We start from the raw sequence: 13,590 nt of genomic DNA, 5'->3' as shown, positions 1-13,590 counted from the left end.
CACTTTGTTTACACCCACGAGAACTACTAGTGCTGCCGTATTGTGTCGTCAACTGGCGTAAAAGCGCACAGATCTGGCCAATTTACCCAAGTTAATATAAGATCCAACTGAGCAACTATCAGTACATCCCTCGTATGATATAATGACAGGCATATAATAAATGCATATGTAAATGTAATACTTGGCCAAGAAAGCGGACTAGACATTCGTTTTCCTCAGTTGAATTGGCGACAAAAAAAAAGGTACAGCTTTTCCGGGCTTTGGGGCGGAGTTTGGAGCAAAACCTGGCAACCCTGTCCCCAGACGAGGCGCCGTTTAGCATTAGCCGTGAACGTCCATCAGCCAGAGAACCGCGAAGGAACGGAGCCGCTGGGAACCGAACGGCCACGTCAACAGTGAGTCCCTTCTGAAATAAGTGCATCCGCGCACCAGGCGTCTGGGCGGCGGAGCTTCTCCTCCGTCCGCCCCGTCCGGAGTGAGCTGTTTCCGGTGATCCGGGCGATTCCTCCCCGGTGCACACGGCCCTGCAGAGCGGGGTGCACGCCGGGCGGGCTGCACACGGCCCGCAGCCCGGTGCGTGTGTTGTTGTTCCGCGTTGCCGCCGCCGCCGCCCGGTGCGTGTGGCCGCCGCCGCCCGGTGCGTGTGGCCGCCGCGCCTCCCTCCGCCGCCCGGTGCGTGTGTTGCTGTTGATGAATACAACCGGAGAACCTTGAAAGAGGTGCGGCGGCTTCCTAACGGCGAGCCGCCCGGGGCCCGAGCCGCCATGTGCGGCGCGGGCCCCGCGGTTTGTCCGAGCGAAGTGCGGTGAAGTGGAGCAGTTGAGACTCACTCAGTTGACGACTCTTATTATAAATGTATGTTTTATTACAACCAGTGCTTTTATCCTCATTCTTTTAACGAGCATTAGTGCTATAGGATCAACGGTAGTCGTAGCCGGTTATTAGTTCTCATGATTAGTACCGTATTATTAATACCGTCATATTGGTAGTATTAGTAGTATTATGTGTGTGTGTGTACTGTAGAATAATGTTACACTTCGACTCAGGTTTAGTTATTTAGGTTTAGTTCGTTTTCAGTTTATTGCCAATTTTCTTCTATGTTTTTTTAATTGTCATCAGACTCAGATCTGTCTTATCTGTCGTTTAGTTGAGCTGCGCGCAGTAGTCTTGCTAGTTAGCATGCTGCTACTCCTCTAACTTCTATTTACATTGAACATTCCTTTTATTTGCACTGTTTAGTCAACTTCAGCTGCTGTATTACTTTCCTCCCGGGGGTGATTATTATCATAATTATTAATATTATTAAAAGTCTTGGACAAAGGAATACCAGCTATATCACTTGACTCCTTATAGCTATTATTAAAAAAAACAAAACATTTATAGGTATTGGATATTCGAAGAAAAAATAAAAACAATCTTGAATTTCAGTTGAATGCTCATGGACTCAACTGATGGAAACACAGCTACATCACATTCCCCTTCAGTTTGGATGGAAACAGGTGTTGTGAAACGTTAACGTTTTCACAAAAAGACGACTGTTGTTTCACTCTGCATGGAGGACGGTTGGCCCTCATTCCCTGTGTTCTCAGCAGGAGGACTGATGGCTGCCTGGAGGCTGCTGCTGTGCCTGCTGGTCCTGGCTCTGCCCCGCGGCGGGGGCTCCGCAGAGTGCCTGTCCTCCACGCTGGAGCCCGGACGCGGCACCGGGGCCGAGCTGCGATCTGCCGTGGTGGACGCAGAGCGAGCTGAGAGGATCCGCAAGCAGCACCTGGAGAAGCTGTTCAACAGGTCTGTAAATCATTATAACTATTAATATTATCATAGGAAGTTCTCAGTGGTGGAGCCGGAGGAGCGTGTTGCATATTTATTAATCTTTTAATCCAGAAACAGACTGCAAAAGCACCACTAACAGCCACTGTCGCATTGTTTAGGCTTAATACAACTTTGCCTCCTGATTAGAAGCCACTTGTTAGGTATCAATAATACCACTGTATATTAATAATACCACAGTAGATCAATAATTCCACGGCAGATCAATAATTCCACGGCAGATCAATAATACCACGTAAGATTAATAATAACAGGATCACTAATTCCACGGCAGATCACTAATTCCACGGCAGATCACTAATACCACGGTACATCACTTATACCACGGTATGCTGCTGCTGCTTGGTAGTGACACCTCCATGTCTGAATAACATCTGCTTTGATAATATTAATAAACATACTCCAACAGATATGGAGAAAATGGAAGCATCTCCCTTGGCGGTCTGAAGCTCCTGCTGCAGACCGTGGGTCTGGATCGCATCAGGACCGTCACGGTGCAGCACCACCAACAACCTGCAGGGGTCGGTGTGCCCAACCACAGTCACCATCACCACCATACACACCCTCATCGCCACGACGAAGGCCATGCACACCACGCCAAACCGGCCCACGTCCGGCTCCAGGAGACCCGGCAGTTCCCCGGCCGGGACCCCCCCCCGGCGCACGGCCCCCAGGAGCCGAGCGCTACGCTTCCGTCCTCAGACCGCCACACTCAGGCCGCGCTGGAGAGTCGCAGGCGGAGGGACGCGTCACCTGAGCCGGCCAACGGCACAGTTCGCCCAGAGCCAGATCCCATGGCTTCAGGGGGCGTAGGTGCGGCGGTGGCCACGACCCTAGTGCAACTGCCGGCTGAAGATGGCACCTGGACTTGGAATATGACAGAGGTACTGGTGTGACAGGCTTTTCATCTTAGTGGAAGCCTGGATGCAAATCTCTGCCCACAAAAATAAATGTGTCCTTCTGTGGAGTGTAACAACCATGCTGTATACCATAGTTTACTACCAGGCACTACCACTGAGCATCTACCGACAGTAACATGTGAGATGGAGTCAAACCTCCCAGTGCTCTTGTTCTGTATTGGCTCATGAAATGTCTCTCGTCCAATCAGATTCCTCAACTGCAACTGTTAATATCTTCGTCTCTGAATCCTGCTGCTCCGCCTCCTCCACCCTCCTAACGGATCCTGACTCAACAGAATCTTGTCTCCCTTCCTCCGCCACAGTGTCTGGACGCCTCTGCCATGCTCTCCTCCCACGGCATTTCCAACGAGACGGCCCTCACGCCGGGAGACTTCAGCTACCTGTGCCCCGCCCTCCTTGAACAGATCACCTCCAAGTCCTGCATCCTGCACGCGGACCTCACCCCGCCGGGAATGCCAGGTGAGGGCCGACGGCTGTCTGATTATTCTGTGGAAGCCCCGCGGCATTGAAGTTGAGTGTGGTTACGGCTCAGTGATAAGCTGTTGAGCATGACTCCTCCCTTTTCTGTGTTCTGGGTAATTACAAACTCATTAGATTGTTGGCCAGGCAGCACCGTTAGCTTCCTAGTAACAAGTCACCAGGACCTGTCAGGTCACTAGCATGGTGGAGTTTGGTATTCTGTCCGTTGATCTGCCTTGAAGAGGTTCTCTTCAAACTGAGCTTCAGGTAAAGACCAGAACTCCTGAAGTGACGTCAGGTTGGTGGCTTGCTTTACCAGCTGGGTAGACGCAGACATCCCAGCATGCCTTTCAACAACGATACTACGAGAGAGAGACATGTGATCAAGTTCTGGGAAGTTTTCTTGAATATGAGTCTGTTCTCTGACAACTTGGTGAAATGCCTGCTTAGCAAGGCACCAGGATCAGCTGTTTCATAAAGGCGCTCTGCCGGTATTTTTGTTGAGTTGTTGAGTTTTTAATTTTCCAGGCGGTAAGCATCGTAACCACAGCCACAGTCACCATGGCAACCACAATCATGAAGACCACAATGATGCGGAGAGCAGTAGAAACATAGCAACAGGTAAGACAAACTTAAAGCCTCCACCTAATACGGTCTCTGTTGGAACGACCCCACCCTGACATTACAGATCGTAATATGGAATACAGAATCAGGTGGTATGCTTGAGTGGGTGTGGTTGTGTGTTGCAGCGTGGGTGGGGGGCTTGGTCTCCATCACTGTGATCAGCCTGCTGTCGCTGCTGGGCGTGGTCCTGATCCCGCTGATGAACAAGGTCTTCTTCAAGTTCCTGCTCAGCTTCCTGGTGGCACTGGCGGTCGGTACTCTGAGCGGAGACGCCTTCCTCCACCTGATACCCCATGTAGGTCTACCACACCCACCTGATACTCCATGTAGTTCTACCACCCCCAACTGATACCCCACGTAGTTCTACCACCCCCGACTGATGCCCCATGTAGTTCTACCACCCCCGACTGATACCCCACGGAGTTCTACCACCCCCAACTGATGCCCCATGTAGGTCTACCACACCAACCTGATACCCCATGTAGTTCTACCACCCCAACTGATACCCTACGTGGGTCTACCACCCCCAACTGATACCCTACAAAGTTTTACCACCTGCCACATAGGTCTACCACCGCCACCGATAGCCCACATAGGTCTACCACCCCGACATGATACACTGTGTAGGTCTAGATACACCACGTAGGTCCACCAGATACCCCACGTAGGTCCCCCACAACATGAGGCCCAAAGCAGGCCTCATGTTGTTTTGTTGACTGAGGCTACGTCCTCCTTGGGTGGGTGCACCTTCCCCATCATCCATGGACAATGCTCCGCTACTGCTCTGATATATTGCGGTATTTGCTTTCAGTAACTGTTCCACCTCGTCGTCGGTCCAAGCAACGACATCTCTAGTCTTACTTGCCTCAGACATCTCTGGTCATACTTTCCTCCATCGCTCTTCTTCCCACTAGGGTATTGTCTGCAAAGCGCAGAGTAGACTATCTGCTTCCTGTTTACACTACCACGGCCACTGTAGGTGGAAGGTCATGTGTAATCTACGTGTAACCTGCATGTTAAGAGACGCCCTCTTGTGCACCGAGCGCATTGATCTGGTCAGAGGTACATTTGATCTGGTACATTTGATGTATTGCTCTTTGTCTGACCCGGAACCCTGATATAAAATGAAGACAAACACCCACCATCCCCTTTTCTTTTTTTTTTTTTTTTTTTTTACAGAATCTACCAACCACACCCCATACCCCACATAGGTCTACCACCTCCAGCCGATACCCTGCGTAGGTCTAGATGCTCCGCGTAGGTCCGCTCGATGCCCCAGTTATGTCTACCACCCCAACCTATTACCCTGCTTAGGCGTACGACCTCCATCGAATACCACTTTTAGAAAGGTGTAATGTTCCCAGGAGCTGAGTGAGTGGAGGATATAGCACCAGTTGGTGATTCGGGTGTAGGTCTAGTAGCTGACGTAGGCTGTCTTCAGTAAAAAAAACAGCCCCTGTCTCATTTTCCACCAGTCTCAGTCTCACCACCATCACCACCCTGAGGATTCTGGGATTGAGATGGCAGGACACCACGTGGACGACTGGAGCTCAGATGACCTGGACGGGGTGTGGAAGGGCCTCACGGCGCTGGCCGGTGTCTACTTCATGTTCCTGATCGAACACTTCCTGACCTTGGGGAAGATCTACAAGGACAAGAGGAAGGTGAGAGCCCCGTCTTCATCTGTTCACCACAGATCCCCTGGAGCCGAGTCCTTACTGTCGTTTGAATCCATCTAGCTGCTTCTTCATCTAAGCTTCACAACTGACCTGTGTCCTATTCTGAGGTGGTCAAACTTTTAACACCGTTTTTAGGTGCTTGATGGAGTTTACAACCATATCAAGTCTTTTACAAGACTCCATGCACTGACTCACTTTAACCAGAATCTTCTATAGTTGCTGCTGCTTCTGCTCTCCATTGATTTCAACTGAAACAGCCGCACAAATATATCCACAAAAATACTCCGTGGAGGCTGTTACTTCAGTGATGGTCAATCTTTTATTCTCTTATCTTTTCATCCACAATTTTTATTTTATTGTTTGTTTGTTTGTTTGTTTATTTTAAGTCTCAGGTTTTTTGTGCACCACCTGGCATGGACAGTTGCCCAGAGCGACAAAGTGGCAGTATGTGTTGTTGGTGTCATGTGTTGTTGTTGGTGTCATGTGTTGTTGTTGGTGTCATGTGTTGTTGTTGGTGTCATGTGTTGTTGGTGTCATGTGTTGTTGGTTTCATGTGCTGTTGGTGTCATGTGTCGTTGTTGTTGTTGGTGTCGTTGTTGTTGTTGGTGTCGTGTGCGGTTGGTGTCGTGTGCGGTTGGTGGCGTGTGTTGTTGTTGGTGTCGTGTGTTGTTGTTGGTGTCATGTGCGGTTGGTGTCGTGTGCTGTTGACAGAGCCTTGTACAGTCCCTGGACTCCTTCTCTGCTTTGGTCTCACAGAGGTGTTGCTTTTCCCAGCACCGGGCTCCGTACAAAGTCAACAACGTTTTAAACAGCCTTCATTTTGAATCAAGCCTTTTCATGGTTAGAGATGCGCTTGACATTTAAGTTATGCCTTTGAACAGAAGTAGATAAGAAATGGTAAGTAAATGATGAGAGCTGAGAATGCAAGGAGTGGAGGTGGAGAAGGCGGATGAGTTCAAGTACTTTGGCTCGACCGTCCAAAGCAGCGGGAGTACAGGAGAGAGGTGAAGAAGAGACTGCAGGCAGGGTGGAGTGGGTGGAGAAGAGAGTGCAGGCAAGGTGGAGTGGGTGGAGAAGAGAGTGCAGGCAAGGTGGAGTGGGTGGAGAAGAGTGTCCGGAGTGATGTGTGACAGAAGGGTTCCAGCCAGAGTGAAGGGGAAGGTGTACAGGACGGTAGTGAGAGCAGCCATGTTGTACGGTTTAGAGGCGGTGGCACCGACTAAAAGGCAGGTGGATGAAGTGGAGGTGGCAGAGTTGAGGATGTTGAGGAGGGACAAGGATGGACAGGATGAAGAATGAGGACATTAGAGGCACAGCTCAGGTTGGACAGTTTGGTGGAAAAGTGAGAGAGGCCAGATTGAGATGGTTTGGACACGTGTGGAGGAGAGATGAGAGTTACATTGGGAGGAGGAGGCTGAGGGTGGAGCTGCCAGGCAAGAGGAAAAGAGGAAGCCAAAGAGAAGCTTGATGGAGGTGCTGAGGGAGGACATGCAGGCGGGTGGTGTCAGGGAGGAAGATGCAGAGAACACGAGGTGTTGGAGGCAGATGATCTGCTGTGGCCACCACTAACGGGATCATCCCAGAGAAGAAGACGAAGTAAATGATGAGAGCGTGGTGAAATTGGACAGAATGTTGTTCATTTCAATTATATCACCTTTTGTGAGAAATGTTATGTGTTCCTGAAAATGAGACAGGTCACGTTTCACAACAAAATATCCTGGTGCTGGAAAACCTTGGAAAAGTGCTCACGGTTCATTTAGCCGGTAGAACTGCTCCGTCTGAGGTATAATCTGTTTTACTTTATAATCTGTTTTTATTTTAAATAGTTTCAGTGCGTCTTTAGGTTACATAGCTCTCTTCCACTGCGCCAAAAATGTGATAACACCCGCTAACGTCCGGCATGTGTCATCAGTGGGAAAAGTAACACCCGGGTTTCAGCCTCGGGTCATTTTTCCACTCATTTTCGTCCCTCTACCGGCGTGATGCGACGCACATTGAAGTTCTGGACTTTGCCGCCCAAGTAGACAGGAATATCCGTGTATTATTTTATCGTTTCATATCTTATTTAGAACCCCAAATCAGTGAGAAGAAGAAGACGACTGTGAGATGTTTTGGTGTGGAGATCGCTCCATGGGGATCTGGAAGAGAAAAAGAACGGCATTTCTCCTGGCGATGAAGAAGGCGTCAGTCGCCTATTTTTAGTCTTTAAAAAAAAAAAAAAAAAAAACGCTCGGTATACCCACTAATTTTGGTGTAAAATGTATTAGCCTTAAGTGAGCTGCTGTCTTCCCTCCACACAGAACCAGAAGAAGCAGGAACAACGTGACAAGGAGGACCTGGGGAATGTCCCTGATCTGGAGGAGAACCATCTCAAGCCCAGTGAAGGTGGAGGACATTCGATGTTTCAATGTCGTGGATGTTTGTGTCTGGATGTTAACTCCATTCATCTCTCTATGAAGGGTGGCATGTCTGTCTGTCTGTCTGTCTGTCTGTGTCTGTCTTTGAGACTCTCCACAACTGTGATCTGATCTACTTCACACTGGGTGGGTGTGTCTCTGGGGACCCACGGACGTACAATTTGGACAGACAACCCTAACGTTAATAAACGTTCGACTTCAGTCTGCTCTCAGACTCAAAGAACGTCTTTCCCCGGTGCACGACTTTAACCGGTAGTTTAATCTTCCGTTGTGGAACACAGGACTGAATCATTGACATTTTGTCAGACTGTGCCATTAAAATGTTGCACGTGCCCTCGTCTTCCAAATGGAACAAGCATCTGCAGGCTTCAGGGAGCCTAGGATGGTGTGATCAGGATGCAGTTTGAGTCATCAGGTGGTTTCTTGGGCAGCCCGCCGCGTCACACTGACGTTCACAAGGTCGTCCAGTTAAATGTTGGTGTAAAATGTAGTTGTAGAGCTGACGGTGTTTAGAAGCTGTTCAGCACACCGCAGGATGGATTCATTTGTTTTCAGGATCTGATTTTCTATTTAAAGGGGACCCATTACGCTCCTCTTTTATGGATAATTTTGTAGTTATATTGCTATATAACTACAAAAACTGTTATATAGGCTACTAAGGTCCTCAAAACATGTCTTTGAAGTTTGTTGCTGAAAATACCCCTCAGATTATGCATTGCAGCCATTCTAACATGCCTCTATAACCCTCTTGTTCCAAAACGGGCTTTTCTTTGTGCGAGGAGCCACCCTCCCGAAGCCCCGAGTTCTGTCAGCCAATGGGGTTTGAGCATGACTTCCGGGTTTCGTTGTATTAACTCCGTAACTTTCACATATTTCCCCTCATCAGTACACTATAATCTGTTTCTGAGCAAATTTAAGGGGAGAAATAATGAATCCAGTTTCTAAATCTTCACTCATATTAGATCTACAAGATGTCATTTAAAAGTTATTTCAGACTTTCATTGTCCTGCTCCAAGCTTGTTGGAGACAGCCCCGCCCGGGGATTTTTTGTTTCATGTAAATGTCGGAAAAAATAAAATAAATAAATACATCTACAATGAAAACAACACACTATTTTAAATGGTTTTGTTTGGAGCAACGCACAGCGGATGGGATGGAGCAGACGACCATAGTGTGTGTGTGTGTGTGTGTGTGTGTGTGTGTGTGTGTGTGTGTGTGTGTGTGTGTGTGTGTGTGTGTGTGTGTGTGTGTGTGTGTGTGTGTGTGTGTGTGTGTGTGTGTGTGTGTGTGTGTGTGTGTGACCTAAGCTCTGCTTCTCAGAGTTGACTCCCTCAAATCATTTAGATCCAACAGCAGGTTCAGGGTCATCGTGCTCCTTGTGCTCCAGCCTATAACTTTCCTTTCAGGGTGTGATGTTTATTTCCTGACGTTGCCTCCCCAACGTGCTCTCTTCCCTCAGAGGTGGAGGCCAACGGCTCTGGCGCTCTGGGAGAAGCTTCCGGCGTCCTGGCGGAGGAGGAGCAGCTGATGCTGGCTCCCCAGTTGTCCGTCCTGTCGCCGTCGTCGGGCCACGCCCGGCCCGCCGGCGCCCCGTACACGAGTGAGGACTGCCATAACAAGTGCCACTCCCACTTCCATGACACGGTGGGCCAGGCGGATCGCATGCACCACCACCACCACGACTACCACCACATCCTGCACCACCACCACTCTCAGAACCACCACCCGCACTCGCACTCTCACTCCTACTCCCAGCAGCACTTCCAGCAGGCGGGCGTGGCGGCGCTCGCCTGGATGGTCATCATGGGAGACGGGCTGCACAACTTCAGCGACGGACTGGCCATCGGTGAGACGGACGTGCACCAGGGCTGGGTTCGTGGGTCCAAGCTCTGTCTTGCCTCAGTCCTTCCATAACCACTCGTGTTCCACCAGGAGCCGCGTTCACTGAGGGCCTGTCCAGCGGCCTGAGCACGTCGGTGGCGGTGTTCTGCCACGAGCTTCCCCACGAGCTGGGTACGTCCTCTAGCAGTACTAACGCCGTACCCACGTAGTCCACAGTACATACTGACGCACTGGGCTTGATTTCCCCAGGTGACTTTGCCGTTCTGCTGAAGGCCGGCATGACCGTGCGGCAGGCCATCCTGTACAACGTGCTGTCGGCCATGATGGCCTACCTGGGCATGATTACCGGCATTGTAATCGGACATTATGCCGAGAACATCTCGATGTGGATCTTCGCGCTGACGGCCGGCCTCTTCATGTACGTGGCCCTGGTGGACATGGTGAGTTTCCCGTGGTAGGGGGAGAAGTACTTGAAAGTAAAATTCGAGATATAGTACCGAAAAAAAACGACTGCTTGTGAAAGTGGAAGTCACTGATTGGAATCGTAGTAGAGTAGGTGAGCGGAGCGGGGCGGACCGCCTCATCCTGCTCTTCTTCCTCTCACAGCCAATGTGTTCATTTGGACTTCAGGGATCTATAGCAACGTAAAAAGGATCAGTTTGTCAAAGTGTCGACTCATTTTGTGCTGACAGCAGCAGCTGTTTGTCTGGCTCCAGATATAAGAACTGAGCAGCTTCAAGCTTCAGGATCAGATGGCGTCTTTAAAAGCTGCCACGAGCTGCTGCTCCGTGGAGATCGTGACGTTTCCTCTGGAGCCCCCCCCGGCGGCTGCCGCCTGACTCAAGCAACTGAACAAAGAGCGTTAGCACGCGGTGATTTAAAGTGGTAATCCGGAAGGTTATTCTGTAACATAATATTTAAGTGTGGGACACCGACCATCAGCCCCTTTAAAGAGCTGTTCACCAGTCGTAGTGACTCCGTGACCAGACCGGGATGAGGCTCCTGACTGGATGCCTCCACGCAGTGAGGGAATAGAGCAGAAGATGTGAAACCTGTGTGTTGGAAAATGCCTAAGTGACATTTTGATTTGGAGAACAGGTTAGAGACGTGTGTTCCATGTCCGCAGGTCCTATGCAGCGAAATGTGTTGCTAAATGACCTGAATTCAAGCTCTACCTGGAAAAATCTGCTCTTTTTTGGGTGGGTTTTCATAAAAACCTCTTTGCAGTAATTTCCCCCTGGAAGTAATTTCCCCCTGGGATTATTGATGTATTTCTGATTCTGATTCTGATACGCGAAGGTCAGACTGTCGCTCAGCACTGCTGTGCGTTTGGACTCAAACGACCTTGTCAGTTACAGAGGATCCTGTTCCTTTTCCTGTTCATACCACTCAGATTATGGATTGGAGCCATGGTGACTGGCCTCTAAACCCAGACTGTTCCAGAACAGACTGTTTCACTGGCGGTAGCTTTGTTTGAGGATCAGCGGCCAAGGCTCTGGTTCTGAGCCAATGGGCTTTGAGCTTTACTCTGGGTTCAGTTTTATTTCACCACATCAGTGCACTAAAATGTGTTTCTGAAATTTCAGGAGAGAAATAGTGATGCGTATCGGATAAAGATGGAATGGATCAGATGCCCATATATGGAAATCTGACCAGCTGACGTCAGCTTGTGCAGAGTAGAAAAAACCTCTGGAAAGGGAGCGTCCAGAGCGGTGGGAAGCCTTAGTGTGTTGTTCACAGCGATTCCTTTGTTGTTAGTTTACTTCATTATTTGACACTTTGGCCACTGTGTGTGTGTGTGTGTGTGTGTGTGTGTGTGTGTGTGTGTGTGTGTGTGTGTGTGTGTGTGTGTGTGTGTGTGTGTGTGTGTGTGTGTGTGTGTGTGTGTGTGTGTGTGTGTGTGTGTGTGTGTGTGTGTGAGCGCAATAATAGGTCCCATTTAAGATGGAATACACATTTCCTAGGGCCACCACATGCTTGGGGCCTAATCTGACTATATGAGTATACATTTATTGATTAGGTAAATTGGCTGTCAATGAATGTAAACCAATCAACGGTATTGATGGGGCCCCGCCACCTTAAGATTTCCCTCCTGTAATGGGCCCTGCCCTGGGTTGTACCATTATGAGTCTGGGAGATGCTAAGTGCCACCACTGGTCCAGTACAGTTTATTTTATAATCCTTAACCACGGTTCACTGTTGTTATTCTAAAAGTGATCTGCTGCCGCGGACGGGGGCCCCCAGGGGCTCGTGGATCCGAGGTCCGTCTGGTTGTGTCTGAAGAGTGTGACCTTGGTCTGATTCCCTATCCGGTCCGCAGGTTCCAGAGATGCTGCACAACGACGCTGGGGACCACGGCTTTAGCCACTGTGGCTTTTTCCTGCTTCAGAACGCAGGCATCCTGCTGGGCTTCAGCATCATGCTGCTCATCGCGCTGTTCGAGCACAAGATCCAGCTGGACCTCGGTTCCTGAACCGGGACCCTGGCTCCTGGCTCTGGTTCTGGCTCCTGGATCCTACACTTCCTGAATCTCGCCCCTCAGTCGCTGTGTCTCCAGGAGTTTAGTTCTTTACAGGCCGCCTGCTCTGCTCTGGAGCTAGTTCTACTAACAGGTTCCAGTAGTACTATAGTACTTATACTGTACTGTAGTACTACACTAGCACAGTAGTAGTAGTATGACAGTACGAATAATGTACTGTATTACTTCACTATGTCCGGTAGTACTATAGAAGTACTACAGTAGTAGTAAAGTACTGTATAACTTCACTATGTCCAGTTGTACTACGGTAGTACTAGAGAAGTACTAGAATAGTACTATAATACTTTTGCCATGGCGTCTGAGCAAGGTCCGCTTTTCAGCAGAAAATTCTTCAGAACCGTGATCTGAGAAAGTTTTATGAGTAGTCTTGTTTTTTCAAGGGACGCAATGTTTTAATGTGTTTAGTTGAACTTCTAGACCCCAGGGGCCTGGAACCCCGCAGGGGCCTGGAACGCCGCAGGGGCCTGGATCCCAACTCCCAGGGGATCCTCGTGCATGATGTGATGTTCAGACGAAACATCTGAAACAGGAGGCTGGAGGTGCAGCGCTGCAGGGGGGTTGCTGCAGCCCCCCTGCTGGTTGCCCCCAGGGACGTGGGGGTGTTTTCTTGGACCTGAGGGGATTTGCTTTCATTTAAAAAACAATTTGTGCTGGTTTTGTTTTTACTCGACCTCCACGTCACACGACCTTCCCACAATTCTCCTTGAAACTTGAACTTGTGTTTTTTAAATTCATGAACGGTGCTCGAAGTCTGTTACAGTTTAAATCCCGCGCCATTTGGAAGTTTCCTACTTTTATTTTTGGCAAATGAATGTTAAATGTGGGTTGGGTTAAATGTTTCCTTGGTGCGGATGTTGACTTTGAGTTTCACGTGACGTCCTGTGTTCGCTGCCACATTCCAACACCCAATAAAAGTTTGAGTCAGAAGTTGCTGGTTGCCTCTTGTGTCTCCGAGCAGCACAGTAGCTGCCTTGCTCATTGCCATGAAAGCTGCTTGTTTGTGTCACAGCAGCTGGTGATGACATCATAGAGCTGGAGGTGTGAGCGTAGCTGCTGTTTTCTTTCTTTGCGGTTCGATGCTGCTCCTCAACGTGCGGTTCCAACTTGAAGGGAAGCCGCGTCATCACCCAGTTGGTTCCGCTCCTCAAACGTCACCGTCCACGGCTGAAAGTTTAAAGCGGCTTCCTCCACAACTCGGGCGGAGGTTTCATACGCGTCACTTCCTTTCCACAGACGTAGGCGCCTGCAGGGGGGCGACGCCGTCCTCAGCACCCAAAACA

General features: G+C 49.6%; 1 protein-coding gene across 4 annotated transcripts; it reads left to right on the top strand.

The window, feature by feature from the left end:
• Positions 1–264: 264 nt before the first annotated feature.
• On the top strand, positions 265–13,219 carry slc39a6 (solute carrier family 39 member 6). Of its 4 annotated transcripts, none has more exons than XM_080010288.1 (12): positions 265–395; positions 1,590–1,788; positions 2,240–2,714; positions 3,053–3,209; positions 3,738–3,830; positions 3,959–4,128; positions 5,309–5,497; positions 7,813–7,897; positions 9,389–9,775; positions 9,862–9,942; positions 10,021–10,211; positions 12,092–13,219. In XM_080010288.1, exons 2-12 carry the CDS (start codon positions 1,601–1,603, stop codon positions 12,242–12,244), a joined length of 2,169 nt encoding a protein of 722 aa, XP_079866414.1. In that variant the 5' UTR covers positions 265–395; positions 1,590–1,600; the 3' UTR covers positions 12,245–13,219. The 4 variants fall into 4 exon arrangements, with proteins under 4 accessions (XP_079866414.1, XP_079866416.1, XP_079866415.1 ...); XM_080010290.1 differs by lacking the exon at positions 265–395 and adding an exon at positions 602–719 and having other exon boundaries at positions 1,593–1,788; XM_080010289.1 differs by lacking the exon at positions 265–395 and adding an exon at positions 608–855 and having other exon boundaries at positions 1,593–1,788.
• Positions 13,220–13,590: the final 371 nt, after the last annotated feature.

The sequence above is a fragment of the Zeus faber genome (assembly GCF_960531495.2).
Source record: "Zeus faber genome assembly, chromosome: 12".
Taxonomy (NCBI): Eukaryota; Metazoa; Chordata; class Actinopteri; order Zeiformes; family Zeidae; genus Zeus; species Zeus faber.
This window is presented reverse-complemented; position numbering and strand designations above follow the sequence as displayed.